At 41.6% G+C, this 14,560-nt stretch overlaps 1 protein-coding gene across 5 annotated transcripts in view; it reads right to left on the reverse strand.

Annotated features, from left to right (window-relative positions):
• Positions 1-11,245: 11,245 nt before the first annotated feature.
• Positions 11,246-14,560, reverse strand: part of SNCAIP (synuclein alpha interacting protein) — a 143,265-nt gene continuing 139,950 nt past the window's right edge. For 2 of the 5 annotated variants that reach the window (XM_036903142.2, XM_036903145.2), the window contains exon 12: positions 11,259-12,284. In XM_036903142.2, the coding sequence (XP_036759037.2) occupies positions 12,200-12,284 (85 nt within the window). In that variant the 3' untranslated portion in view covers positions 11,259-12,199. Of the gene's footprint in view, positions 12,285-14,560 lie in introns of all 5 variants that reach the window. The other 3 variants (XM_057490346.1, XM_036903144.2, XM_057490345.1) reach the window with 3 other exon arrangements.

Here is a 14,560-nt window from a genome sequence, read left to right on the forward strand (position 1 = left end):
TCTTTTTATAATTTTCTAAAAGTGGAATTGTTAGGTCAAAGTATACTCTCTCAAGACAGTTACCCATTTTCATACTGACTTCTTGAGCCTGAGCCTACATTTTTTCTGTGGTTAATCCCCCCACTACCACCACCCCCGCAGAGTTGATGTGGGCTGTGGGCTGCATCAGCCCATAGGCATGGCTACTTGGCATTCACAGTGATGAAAAATATTAAACCATCAACAACTAAAATTGGGGGCATGGTATCACATATAGCATTTCAGCTTCTCCTTGAAGGAATCTGGCAATAGTGGGCCAGCATTCCTACAAGATAAGAATTAGTGGGAAAGGAATAATTACTTCAGATAGGGCATGATCTTTCCATTGGCCATAGTTCTCAGCCAAGAGTCACTTGATCAGGACATAGCTTGACTCTTACAAGTAGGTGGGTTCAGAACCCCTGATTTGTCAGCATAGAACCATTCAGAAAACTAATGGTAGTCATGTGTAGGCAATGCCCTGATTTACTATTGGTTTGGAATGGTCTCTACGTGTGGGTATGAAAATTTCCCCTGTGTGCACGACTTGTATCCTGTGAGGTCTCCTGTTTCCTTCTCCAAAATCCTAGACCTCCATTTGGTAACATATCAGATTTATACTCCAAGAGGAAACTTCATCCTTCTGAGATACAGAACTGAGATTTTCTCTGTGCTTTAATAAATATCCAGGCCAACACTGTTTCTAGAACTTTGCAAACGTAACGTATCCACATACTTTCTCAGACTTTTCAGACCTCATTGTAAGGGTGTATTGAAGATACAACTCTCAACCTATCAGTAGTTTCTAATTCATGACATAGTTATCTTGGGATCAAATTATTAACGAGGATGTTTGCAGTCTATTTCTCTACCCTACTGGTCAAAGAGAATTCTCTAATTACCAGATCAATTTCCTGATTCCTTTTCTTCCTACAAATAGGGATTCTTTTCAACTGGGAGAGAGTTAAGGTCAATCTGCATAATAAAGAAATACAGAAAAGAAGGGGGGGAGGACAGGGAGAGGAAGGAGAGTGAGGTGTTGAGAGAAGTTACTGGGAATTGTGAATTGAAATGCTCTGGATTGGCAGTGAGTGTGAGGAAAGCGGTAGAAGGGAAAGGGCTTTTTAAATAAATATTGTTACGGTCTTTGAATTTGGATCCCCTTTAGGGTTCTTAAGAAACATAAGTAAAGGGTTTGAATTATTTTGAAATGACTTTAGGCTGTGAGAAGCTGTTTCTTGACTGTAACCCTGCTCTGAGACCAAACTGGGTCTGCCCCAGGTTTACAATGGTTACAGAGGCGTATGAATAGGTTTTCCTTACTCGTATCCTTCTTACATTGTGCTATGATTATATTCATTTGCTGCTCATGAGATAATAAGTACCTGACACCTGTTTAAACAGATTTAAGATCGTTCCTTCTGGCCAAGAGTTTTGTTGTGGTACCTTCCTTTAAAAAATTCGAGACCTAGACAATGGAGACATATATTTCTGTTCTCCTTTTCTCTTTGTATTTCTCACTCTGTGGTTTTCTTGAGGTGGGGAGTCCACATTAAAGGTCATGAGGCGGCTGGCTCCAGAGTTTGATTTCTTAAGCACATCCCAGGTCAACTGGAGTGCTAGAGTTTATTACTTTTTAAAAACCAAACCCCTGCCAAGTGAAAGGAGAGAAGGGTATGTTTAGATGAAAGTGCTTGATGTTCAGATTCTGCACTGTTGACATTTTATTGCTCAGTGTGATTTTTCCTACCCTTCAGGGCATTTTGCTTAATGGTTTCCCAAGAACAGTATGGTGAGGCTTCAAAGCAAGCAAGGTTTTAGCAACAATGCCCTTATTCTAGTTTATATGAGTCACATGTCCAAAACGCTTGTATAAATCTGAAGTTTTTCCCATAAACACTTAGGTCCAGAAAATATGGTAAGCCATGTTAACAACCTTTTTTAGATATCACACACCAAGATGGAAATAAACCAGGTAATTCCAATGTAATAGATTTTTGTGGGGGGCTGGGGAGAGGAGAGGTGTACCTAAACCAGATTTTAAATTCATTCAAGGATCTCTGTCACCAGTGGTCCAACAACCCTGGACGTTGGGTACAAATTTATTATGAAGAATTGGCTGCTGTGTTGGTGTGTGATGCCTTAAACATTGCATTATTACAAATACACCACCAATATGATGTATAACCTCAAGAGGTCTGTCCTTGATTATTTATTCCATGGTTCAAGGGGAATATGAGCAATTTATTAGCTTTAAAGTGGTTATCATTGAACCACATATATATCAATACAATGTGGCTTTCTGCAGGGATATATTTTAGTACTTTTATGGTTAAACAATGAAGTGCCAATTCTTACACTTAGCACTCGAAATGCTAATTCTTCTCTTACTATTATCGGCCTCCATTGTTGCCTGTTCCTCCTGTTTCTGTATTTGCACTGGGCTGGGTACTTGCCATGGACAACCAGTCCAGAGAATTTCTCAGAAGACAGGCCCACAGAAATGAGCAGGCCTGGAGGAAGAAATGCCTAACATTAAATGGTTGTACCAACTTAGAAACGCTTCCTGAGAGGGATGGAGGAATCTCACTTTCTGGAGGCTTAATAAACAAATTACATGCTTTCCTCTGTCTGGAATGGTGTGAATATTCCACCTCGGGCAAGTGCGGGGAGGTAGCCGGTTTCTCAGGTGTCTGCCCATTAGACCAGGCTTTCCTTTGTCAGGTGTTTATTACGGAAAGCAGAAGAGACGGCTCTCTTACCTTACAATCAGAAGATACCACAGGCGGTCGGGAGTCACTTCACTGCTGATGGTTTCCAACGGCCTAAGGCTCCGCAAACCAGCGCCAGCCAAACCTGCAACATTTAGGAGACTGTGGGGTCTGAACTGGTATTTAGGAAAATGTTAACACGTATTTTGAAACTTTATCTGACAGCCATTCTGTGATACGCACTGCACAACAGAAGACCTTTGCAGCCCTGGTTTTTAATTTTGTTCTCTTTTGTGGGCACAGGGAACCCAATGTTATTTTAATTTCGTTTCCTCCAGGTAAGGAGATTTTCTTAATTAGGAAGCCAATCAAGAAACCCTCTTACTAAATGTTTTGTTTATAGTGTAGGCTGTGTGTTCCTTACGGTTTGTGGTATATTTGGGAAGCAAAAGGGGCACAGACGAGGAGGCTCAGCCTTTGAAACACATCTAGAAGGAGGCTAAAGGATATTCAAATAAAGTAACTATTTTCATGTGTCCACTGGGCCAAAATAAATTCTGGTAAAATGGTCCTAAAATCAGGGGTATGATTCTTCTTAGTTGTCAAGAGTTTGTCTGGGAAAGAACCATAGCTAGCTAGGAATTTACTTGGAACCCTGGTCTTGTGCATACAAGAAGGACTTTGCATTCTCTTCTCATCACTCTGAGACTTAAGGCTGAATTGCTTCCTGCTGGAGGCTTATCTTAACCATCCAGCAATTGGTGGACATGTGACACCACAGGAGCTTTCTTGCAGATGTTTGTAAAGATCCAGGTAGACCTGGAGGTTTGCGGTCATGATGCCAGGAAGCCATTCAGGTAAGTGGCAGACAGAACAGTTCCTTTCTCCTGGAAGTCTCCATGGGCTTTGGGCACTGGCTGTGACAATAAACCCTGCACATGAGCCGAAGAAGGCAACCACCATCAGCGACATGACGACCAGCAACTTCTCAGTGATACTTAATATTTACTCCCTGTATCTGCAACTTACTCTCTGTAGCTAGTTTATGGATACTTTAGATATGTTTAGTTAAAAAATAAATCTCTTATAACATGGATGAATCTAAAGGGAAATGCATGCTTCAATGATAGGTAACAGCCTTACTAATTTGCTTACATGTTTTTTGTGCTGAGTTAATGTAAGCATGGGAAGGTGATGTGAATGAAGAGCCCGGGTTGAGAGAAGGGAGTGTGAGTCATTCCCCTGTGAAGAGACACACGTTTGGAGCAAGGGACAACAGATGCCGAAAACGGTGGGGGGAGCTTACCGTGAAATGAAAGATGCCTTCGACCCCTTTGAACTCAGGTAACACGCCTTACCTGTGCTGGTGAGTGAGTTTTCCTCCATCACACACCACCCCTTCCTGCCCCACCAGCCCCTCTTTTCCTCACTAAGCCAACACCAGGTCCTTGAGCCTGGAATTCATGAGGCATAAGGGAACAGAATACAGCTTTTTGCAACATGACTTGAGTTTGGGAAGGAAATAAAGACTCTGTGATCCTAAGTTGCAGGTGACCTCTGTACTGACTGACACTAAGTTAATCTTTGCCAGGAGGACAGAAGGTCAGGGGCCCCCACCCACCTCCACCCACAGGATCCTAAGCACTGTCCCCACCCTGCCCTACCATGCTGCTCCAGGGAAGGAGAGCAAGTGGAGAGGGAAGGGTAGCCCATGGAATGCTGAGCCAAGAGGACGCTGAGCGTTGAAGAGGGCAGGAGAGGAAAAGGAGGACAGAGGAGAAAGGTCAAGGTGGGTCGCTTAAGGTCATCTGAGAAGCTGCCATCAAAATGCAATTGGAGGTGCAAGTTTATTGAGGGACTTGCCTCTGGAGGGCAGGGGAAGGGGAAAGGGAACAGGAAAAGCCTTTGATGGGACACAGGTCTGACACCTGAGGAAGGAGAGAGGGAAGGGCCAGTCCCCTGTGCCCCTGCCACACATATGGTTCTTGTCTTGCACTTTACATACGTGTGTATGCAATTTCGCCTGTCCTCGCAAAACAGTGAGCAGCTTGAAGGTCACACTTGTCTTACTCTTTGAGTCAGTGTCGCCTCACACACATAGTTGGTGTGGTTTCAATATTAGTTAAATAAAGTGGATGGACAGGCAGGGGCTAAGGTGGGAAAAAAACTGATGAGACATACTTATTTCAGCCTGCTTATTTCAGAAGGTCTAGGGGTAGCTTATAATAGAAGACACAGATGTGTTCGAACCATTCAAACAGGATAAAGCACACCTTAAATTTACACAATGTTATACGGTGAATATATTGCAAAAAAATAAAAAGGGTAAAGTAGTAAGAACAAAGGAAGGGGGTAGAGCTGAGAGTGATTGGTATCCTAGAAAAAGCTAAGCTAAAGATTGCTACTGAGATTTAATGCAAACTTTACTTTTGACCTTTTCCTGGCAGGCAAGACAGAAAGGAAAACACAAGCTATACAAGGTTCTTATTAGATAATAAAAAGAAGCATGCCAGTTTCTATAGAAGCAGATTTTTTCCTAGCACTAACGCTAAGAAGAATTTATTTTATGGCTCCTTATAGAGCCATTGGCTTTTTAAACCATATGATAAGTTTCAATAACAGTTTTATAGAAAATATATAGAAGCTTTTTAATTTTTGTATGGCTATTTCTTATATTGATTTTTGATGCCATAGTTCAGAGATGACTATTCTTTGGGGACCTGGGATGTGGTTCAGCCGTCAGCTGTGAAATGAGGCTGATGGATTACATCTGGGCCCATACCTGTGGAGGGACCCTGGGAGTGGAACGTTACGATCACAGTGGCCACAGGCTACTACATTAAGTATTAATTTGACATTATTAGCACACAAATGAAGTTGAATTCAAATAGAACATAACTTTGGCTACATGTCTCTTAGATTTGGCTGAATAGTTCTGCTTGCACACATACATTTTGATTTGACACCGGTCCTTCATCATAATAGGTCCACATTCCATGTATGTACCGTATGTACATAAATTTGTATCATGTCAAATTGATTCCAGTAGGTCCTAAACTCATACTGAGAGAAGACCCTCTGGGGGGGTATGAAAAGGGTTCTAAAAGAAAAGTTCTCTGGTTTACACATCCTCTTAAGCACCAAACACAAGGAAACACATTTCTTTTGTTCTCTGAGATTCTTCATGATGTGCACTGTCAGACGGAGTTCCCTGGTTAAGGTGACTCTGACCTTGAGATTAGGGTGCAGGACGTTTATAGTAGTTGCTCCTGGATTGCCACCTGAGGGCAGGCCGGGGAGGAGGCAGGTCAAGGCAGAGGAGGACGATGGATGAAACCCATGGGGGGCTCTGGAGCCGGGCGGCTTTGTGCTGTTGTCTCCAGCTGAGTGAGGGGCCAGGCCTAGACACCCTGCCGCTGACCAGTCACTGGATACAGGCTGCCCTGGGGAGCAGGGTGATGGTGGGCAAGGGGCTCTCTTCAGCCAAGGGCAGTTCCCAGAGAAGAGTACCCCCCTGCGGGCTCGGGGCCCGCAGCACTGCCCGCAGCTGGGGGAGGAGTCCTCCGTTTCTGAAGGTGGTGTGTCACAGTGGGTTATAGGATTTTGAATGCCCTGTTTACCAAACGAGCAAAATATACTTCAGTCCTGGAGCACGGCTAATCACCTCCTAGACCTAGTGGCAGACAGAATACAATTTGTGAAACGTGACTTTATTCCAATGACCTGGATGTATATCCTTTATTCTGTATGATAAGTACATTGATTACGTTTTATATATGGAAACTCCTACAGAAGCCAGATAGCGGCTTAGTCAAAGCAAAGTGCTGATTTTACTCACGTAAGCTATAGGGCGGACAGTCCAGGGCCTCCACAGCTGCTCACAGAACCAGGTTCTTTGACTTTTCTTCTCTTCCTGTTTGAAATGTGATTTGTTTTTTTGGCTGCAAGGGATGCTGCTTTACCCCAGAGGGGAAAGTACTGGGTCAAAAGACAAGTTTCAAGGAAGTGCCTTCCTCCACAAAACTTCCTAAAGTACTGCTCCGTGATCTTCACGGACTTTTTATTAGTCAGAACCGAATCACATGGCCACTCCTACTTTCAAAGGCATCTGGAAAGTAACTTTACCTGAGAACATTTAACTGACTTCTCTTAATTAGGAAGCAAGGAAGAAAGGATTTTGAGACGACAACTAATGACCAATACTGCTTACCACAGCAAGAGAATTTAAATCCCTTTGTCCTAGTTCCTCGCTGGTTGAACTGCAAGAACAAATTCCATAGAAAGAAACAATATAGTTATAGATATGAGCACAACATCACAACAGATTGCTACCCTTCTCAAATTTATCTTGTTTAACTCAGATTTTCCACATTTTATCAAAAGTAGTATGCGTTTATCACCATAGATTTATGACTGTGTTTCCACTACTTGGGACAGAACTGTGGTAGGCGTTCACTGTGTGTGTGTGTGTGTGTTTCTAATGTGTTTGTGTGTGTGGAGAAAGTGAAGGTTCCTGTGGCCAGGATCCTCCCTTGGCCCTGGTGGGCTGGCTCACTGCACATGTGTGGGCAATACGTTGTTATTGACTCTCTATAAAGAGCTTCGCCCAGTGCTCTGCACAGCACAGCTGCAGGGCTGCAGGAGAGCAAAGACCAGTGGTGGCAGCTCTGAGGACAGAGACTGGGATGGTTGCAGGGCCAGAGAGGCCCAGAGGCAGAGACGGGCTTGCTGCATGCGGACTTGCTCTGAGTGGACGGGATTCTAGTGCTTGACCTGCCACGGTGGGAATAAAGTTGGGTATAAATCCTTTCACCCAGGAACATTCCATGGTCATTTTTCGGTCTCATTGAATCCATAGTGAACTTGTTTGCAGCTGAAACTCATTGGCAAGACCGTGTGTGTTGTATAAACAAAGTAGTATCTCTGGTATTCAATATAGCACTGCAGTGTGTAGTGAGGTCATGAAATGTATCATGTATCTCACTGGAATATTTAGGGGAGCCCCTGCATGGTGACTGGGGAGTGTGGTACTGGAAGTGGGTTTTAGTCTTTGTCTTCATGTGCTTTTGTAACTTGGTTCTGCCACTGACAGCCAGGTAGCTTTCTGATGATTTGACCTCTATAAATACAAAATTTAGGAAATTTAGAGAAAAAGTAATGGAAAAATGCTGGCCCCAATAGTAGTATTAAGCATAAAAGTACGACGACTCCATCCTTTATTGCAAGATTGTTGTTCTTCCACCTATCCCATCCGGAAAAGAAGCCTTCCTTTCTATAATTATATGATTTTTTATTTTCTACACTTGAAATTATTGTGTTGAATGTGATTTTCAATCAAAAGGCATGTTAAACCTAACAGTGCAAATGACACTTCTCTAAAGCACTCAGTAGTCTCTCGTCCAAACCCCACCCCAGGCTTAGGGGCACACCGATCTTCACCGTCCTTGAGGAAGGGGCTCCTTTTGGTCAAACTATCTTCTCATATATTGTCTCAATAGATAGTTCACAGCACCACAAAATCAAGAACAGCAGCCATGGTGAATGCCAGAAGATTCTGTGTCTCTAATATGCTCCCAGCTAATGCCAATGCTGACTTTGCCTGCCACACTTTGAGCAGCAAGGCGCTGGTTTTGAAACTTTGTTGCACAATTGGAATTGTGGGTTTTTTAAAAAAATAAATACTGATGCCTGGTCCCCCTGACCCCCTGGAGAGATGTTATGGGGCTCAGCTTTGGCATCAGTTTTAAAAGCTCCCCCAGGCAGTTCTAATGTGTAGCAGAACCACTGCTATAAACCAGTTAGGCTACTTTTCCCCACAAGTCCCCCAAATGCACAATTTGGTAAACTTACAAATCCTCGTATGCCCCCACTTTGGTTGATACCAACTTCTGGATCTTTCTGTCCAAGAAGAGTGCCTGGCACAGGGCCTCACTCTTGGCATGTACTCAGTCTGTTGGCTACACCAGCTTATAGAAAGATGCTTGTTCTGCTTGCATGCTCTGGCAGGAAGGGAGCGGTGACCTGCTCTTCACTGTAAATATGGGTCCAGCACATGTCTACGTACTGTGAGTCCTTTGCCAGGCTTCTTCCAAGGGCGATCTGTGTGAGGGGTTTAGTGGTCTTGGGAACTGAGGGCAGACAAGAGAGCAAAAAAGGAGGAAGATGGCAGTAAAGAGGAGGGGAAGGAGGGAGGGAGGGAGAGAGACAAGGACAAAGGAAAGGAGGGGGCGGAAGGGGTGGCAGAAAAAGAATGGGGAAGGCATGAGAAGATAGACACTGGGTATTGAAAAAAACTGCTATAGCAGGTATTTACAAACCGTCATTTTTGAGAGGCGACACAAAGATTCTGTTGAGATCAACAAACTAATGGTTTTATTAAGCAACAGGAATCTTGAAACGTTCTGTTAAACTATGTGGTCATTAAAAGAATAAAGGGACACAATACCAGAGAGAACCCAGGACTTAAAGACAGACCTACCAACAAATAAGAGTTACAGGCACTAGATAACACCAGCTCCATTTTTATGTGTGGAGATGGTATCGACCCTGTTGCAATGAATCTCTTATTCTTACTTTGCCTTAGCAACTTATCTTTATGCATGTAGGTGGTTGCTGAAGAAATAACATTTAACCCATTTTTATATAAAGGAGTCTTTCAGGGCATTATTCATTTTGTAGTTACCTCTCTAGCCTGTACCATCCAGTATGTTGCCTGTGAATATTTGCTCAAAAATCCTCAAAATTTACTTTAAGATACCCTTTGAGGATCTCATCTCCACTCCCAGCCTCATGATGAACATCTAGAAATTTCATACTAGGGTTGAGGCCTTGATACTACTGTTTTATGAGAATAAATAATGGGAATTCAATCTGTTCAGATTGGTGAAGGTTTGGTTATCACTTCTAAGAAACAGTCTTAATTTGCTGTGTTGAACCTCGGCCATACAAGTCCCTTTAGTGACATAAAAGAAGCCAGTCTTTAAAAGATGCTGACAGATGTTATGAGAGGCTTTTACAATGGAGCTGAGTTTCCTGCTCTGCTGCATGTAATTAGGCCCGCAGATAGAGCTTTCCTCACTTTACTGGCCCAGTGGGAGGCAGGTGGGGGGGTGGGAGGTGGTCCAGCCTTCTGCTGACTAAAAGGAAACTCTCTCTCTTAACATGTAAATGTGTCTGCATTTCTGTAAGGAAATAAGAGTTTGTGTTTTCACTTTGAAAATTCTGCGCAAAACTAAGTTTGTGGTAAGTAAAACATCATTTCTATTAATTTCAAGCAAACATAATTTATCTATTTCATTAAGAACTTGGATAGTAAGCTATTGTACAGTTGTGATTTAAGGACCAGCATTTTAGTGTCCTACCAACACCATTAAACACAGAATGTACCTTCTGTCTTGCAGTCTGGTTCATCCAAATCGGCTAAACTTTCCAGTTTTACCTTTTTTGATTCTATGCTCTTCTGCACTTAGTACTGTGTTATCTAAAATGCTAGTGTTGGTAAACCACAGAATTGCCAGTTTTCTAGGTCAAGGTAGCATGTCTTTCTTTAAAACTTGAAATTTTCTTTGCTATGTTTAATCGGGAACTCTGTCTCTGGTTCATAAAATCTCTGCAGACTGCCCAGCCCCCTTCAACATTCAAGCTTATAAACAGCATGTCTAAGAACAAAACTGGGGCCTCCTCAGGCCAGAACACTCTCTGGGTATCCTTTCGCAGGCCCAGTCTGGGGCTAGGTCCCAAAGGTCTGGCTCATGTGTGGTTCCAGCATCACCTCTTCACCAGGCTGGAAGCAGGGGCATATATGTTTCTCATATGCTTGCCACACATTCTCTATGAGCATCTCAAGCGTCATGCTCTAACAACAGGCTCTCACTGGACACAGTGAGCACAGAGTAAATTGGTGGCAGTTCCTGCACACGTTGGTTTGTAAATCGGGAGGGACCTACCTCCTTGATATGAAGGTGGGCCAGTCTTACCCTTTTCCCAATTTATCAAGGAGGCAGATTTATCAACTCTTGCCTAAGACCAAAGAGGTATCCAGAAGTAGGGTCAACACAACTCATGCTTCCTGTGTCCTGGGGAGGTGGATGGCGCACTAAGCAGATAGTGTAGTGCAGGATAGACAGGGTAGTGAGTATGGATCACGAAGAAGCATGTACCAAAGCCAGTTCTGCAATTTACTAGTAGGGTTACCTTGGACAGGAGCTTAAGTTTTCTGAAGTTTTATTTTCTAATCTTTAGAATGGGAGTAATAATAAGTGTGGCTATTACAAAAAACACTAACATACAAGCTCCTTCTGTATCTCATTGCATCTCATCAAGCCCAAGTTTGTCAGATGATCTGTATATGCAAGATCAGCTTCTCATTCAGTGCCTGTCCTGCTTTGTCCACCAGGATACAGATTGGTCCACATTTGACCATAGGCCCATTGCTAATAACTCTTAGTAGCATACAGTGCTCCCTCCTACTGGTAAGAACACCTACCTGCAAACTAAGATTTGACAGGCCTTGTCAATGCCCTGCCAACACTTTGAAAATAAAACTCTTGAAGTTTCAACAGAAATATATTTTTACATGATAGGACGAAACCATCTGTAATTTACTGCTTACATGGATTCAAAGAGCCACATCAACAACGGGGCTGTTCTGAGCTCAGGCTCCACACTGTCTCCTAGAGGGATTAAACAGTCCTCGTAATGTGTAAGAGGCAGAAAAAAGTGACCCAAGAAGGGGCTAAATCCTTAGTTGTCATTAGTATTTTCTGATGTTAATGCTGAGATTTGAGAAGACAGAAGGAATTGACTTACTTTATATATTTGTCTGATCCTTTACTACATAATGAAAACTCATAATGTTTTATTTGACCCCCAAGGGAAAACAGCTAATGGGCAGTTTGTTCTTGAAATAAAATATCAGCATTTGACATATGCTCAAAGTTCTTTAGAAATCAGAACATCACAGACTTATTAGAAAGTAGGTACCCCGAGCTTATCAGTGCTGTTAACATTGTTTTATTTTTCCTTTATACAAAAAGTAGAAATGACAGAAAAAAACACTCTTGACACAAAACAATAGCACTGACCTGGTCTCATTGAGTCGCTGGGACCAAACTGTCCGTATTAGAGGGAAAGAGAAGTTCAACCAACTTGAGCAAATACTCATGCAACTGATGAGATACAAAATGGTGTCAGTGGTTTGGTGAATGTCCTGGAGGTTGAATCAATCCAGTCTTAAAAAGCATACATTTGCTCAAACATGCTTTTAAACAGCATCTCTTTAAAAACAAGTTATATATACAAATATCACCCCAAAATGTGTCTTATGTAGTCTACTGCTATAAATTTAAGGCATCCTGATAGTCTGCTCTTCTGCTGATGAGGCATTGGTCTCATGGTTCTAGTTCCAGAGGACAGTCCAGAAATTTCCAGTGGTGTCCAGAGGGCAGCAATGAGAGATAATAACAAGTGATTTACAAGAAGAGTTCTTTTGACTCTGGCTCAGCAATGTGCTTTATGCTGAAGGATTTCTTCATTTTTCTGTTGATGTCATTATGCCTAAGCAAAAGAGAAACCACAAGGCCAAAATTAGATAAAACTACGGTCAAGACACCACCATTAAACAGCTCACCAAAAATGGAAATTGTCCTCACACAAACCACACTGAGGAACACTTCATTCCAGTAGGCAAAGTATCCTCTTCTTATATAAACCACTTGTTAAACAACACAAGCCGGTCATATGATAACACACACTTAGTGAACGCTCTTTAATTTGGCTTCGGAAGTAATTTCTCCATCAGGCTAACTGGAATCTAGGCAAAATTCTACAGTCAAGTGAATTGTATCAGAGCCAAACAAGATACAGAAAAGTCCTGCTGGTTGAGTAGAATCCATATTTTAATTACATGGATCCACTGGTGACACCTTTAATTGTCCAACAAGCTTGAATCTTAATAGTTGAAAGAAGATGTTTTCCCTTCAGCTTGTGGGATTATTGAGTAGTAGCATGTGGGAAGACCACAAGTAAGTAAGTATATGGGAAAAGGAAGAAACGAGGGAACAGTAATGCTGTTTTTGCCTCCATATTCCATACCTAGTAAGCCTGTGGAAAGAAGCACAAACTCAAGCCTTAGAAGGTTTGCTTTTTAAGTCAATTTCTTTCTGGGTTGGTGCATTAATTTTCATGAGATATTAGTTCCATTCTGGGTATAAAATCTCCCAGGAAGACTCATTTTCTGAGGGTGGGCAAGTTTATGTATTATTAAATTCCTTCTTGTCTCTAGGCCAGACAAAAGCAGGCTGTTTGTGGTGACGTTACTCAGAAACATGAGGACATATCTGGGTGGAGTGGAGAGCCCCGAGTGTGGTTTTGTAGCCCCCAAATCATGACTGCTTACAAAGACCATGTAGTCTATTCTCAGTGTTCTTGTAAATATTTTGATGATCACCATCTGTAAGTTATAATTTTTATTTATTGCTTTGAATAGAACTTGAGAGTTGTCCATAGGTAAGAAAAGAAAGAAGGCGACAGAAAAGCCTGGTTGATTAAAAGACATTCTAGGGATTTCTGATTAAGCATGGTGAATTAAATACACATATTTATCACCCCTTTCTGATGAAACAACACTAAAATGAAAGTAAAGAAATAAAAAAGGCATAGGCCTCAATGAATAAGGGAAATAGGAGAGGAGATAACAGAAAGATCCCAATAATATTTCAGAAATGAACGGTGGATAGACATATGGAATTGATTCAGCAGAGCAGAAAAAAACAGAAATCTAGGTCTACAGGCAGGGAACCCAACAAATTGATTTGCAGCAAGACACAGAAACTAGACATAGCACGTACTTTTGAAGATGACAGTAGGTGCTATGGGGGTGCTGAAAATGGGAAGATTATTTGAAAATTTTTTGAAAGTAGCAGTTTATACCCCAGATGATCTCCCTGACCCAATGCAGCCAGGTGGCCTTCCCTTTCACAACGCGAAGAAAAACTGGAGGTTACATTTTGCAAGGCAAGAGCCAGAGAGACTCTTAGTTCAGTGTAATAATAACAAGTAAAGAAAAAGGGGAAAATGTTTGCAATTCATATTACAAAAGGTTAATCGTAATTAGTAACATCGAAGAGCTGCTATAAATCAACAAAAAAGACCAGAATCTCAATAAAAGTAAAGGTCTAAAAACAGTAAACTGATACAATAAAATAATATGTGGCTATGTAAAAGAATGAAGAAGCTCTCTACATACTAATACATAAAGCCCTCCCCTGCGTTAGGTGAGAAAAAGCAAGACACAAAGCTGTGTGTATAGTATGTCACCTTTATTATAAAAAGGAAGGAAAGAAAAAAATTGTACATTTTCATTTGATTGTAAAAGTTAAATGTCTTGCAAATATAATGCTATAAAAAAAGGAACAAAGAAAACCAACAAAGTGCCATTAGAAATTAACAACAGCAGAAATAAAAGATTAAAAAGGTTGGAAGGTAAAGTTCAGTAAAGATCCTAGGAAGACCTAAAAAAAAGTGAAAGAAACAACTAAAAAAAGGGATAAAGGCAGAAGAATGATTAGAAAATCTGAGGGTTGGTACAGTGTGTCCAACATTAGAATAACAGGATTTCTAGGAAGAGTGAACAGAAATTGGAGGGGAGAAATTTTTCATTTTTTTTTTTCCAGAACAAAAACATTTTTAAGAACTCAAGCATTAGATTGAAAAAGCCTCCAGGAATGAAAATGAAAATCATGGCAAAGTATCAAGAAATCAAAATACTGGGGATAAAGAGAAAATCATAAAAGCTTTCAAGGGATTAGCAATTAGAGAGGAATGGAGCTTCT

The sequence above is a fragment of the Manis pentadactyla genome, chromosome 13 (assembly GCF_030020395.1).
Source record: "Manis pentadactyla isolate mManPen7 chromosome 13, mManPen7.hap1, whole genome shotgun sequence".
Taxonomy (NCBI): Eukaryota; Metazoa; Chordata; class Mammalia; order Pholidota; family Manidae; genus Manis; species Manis pentadactyla.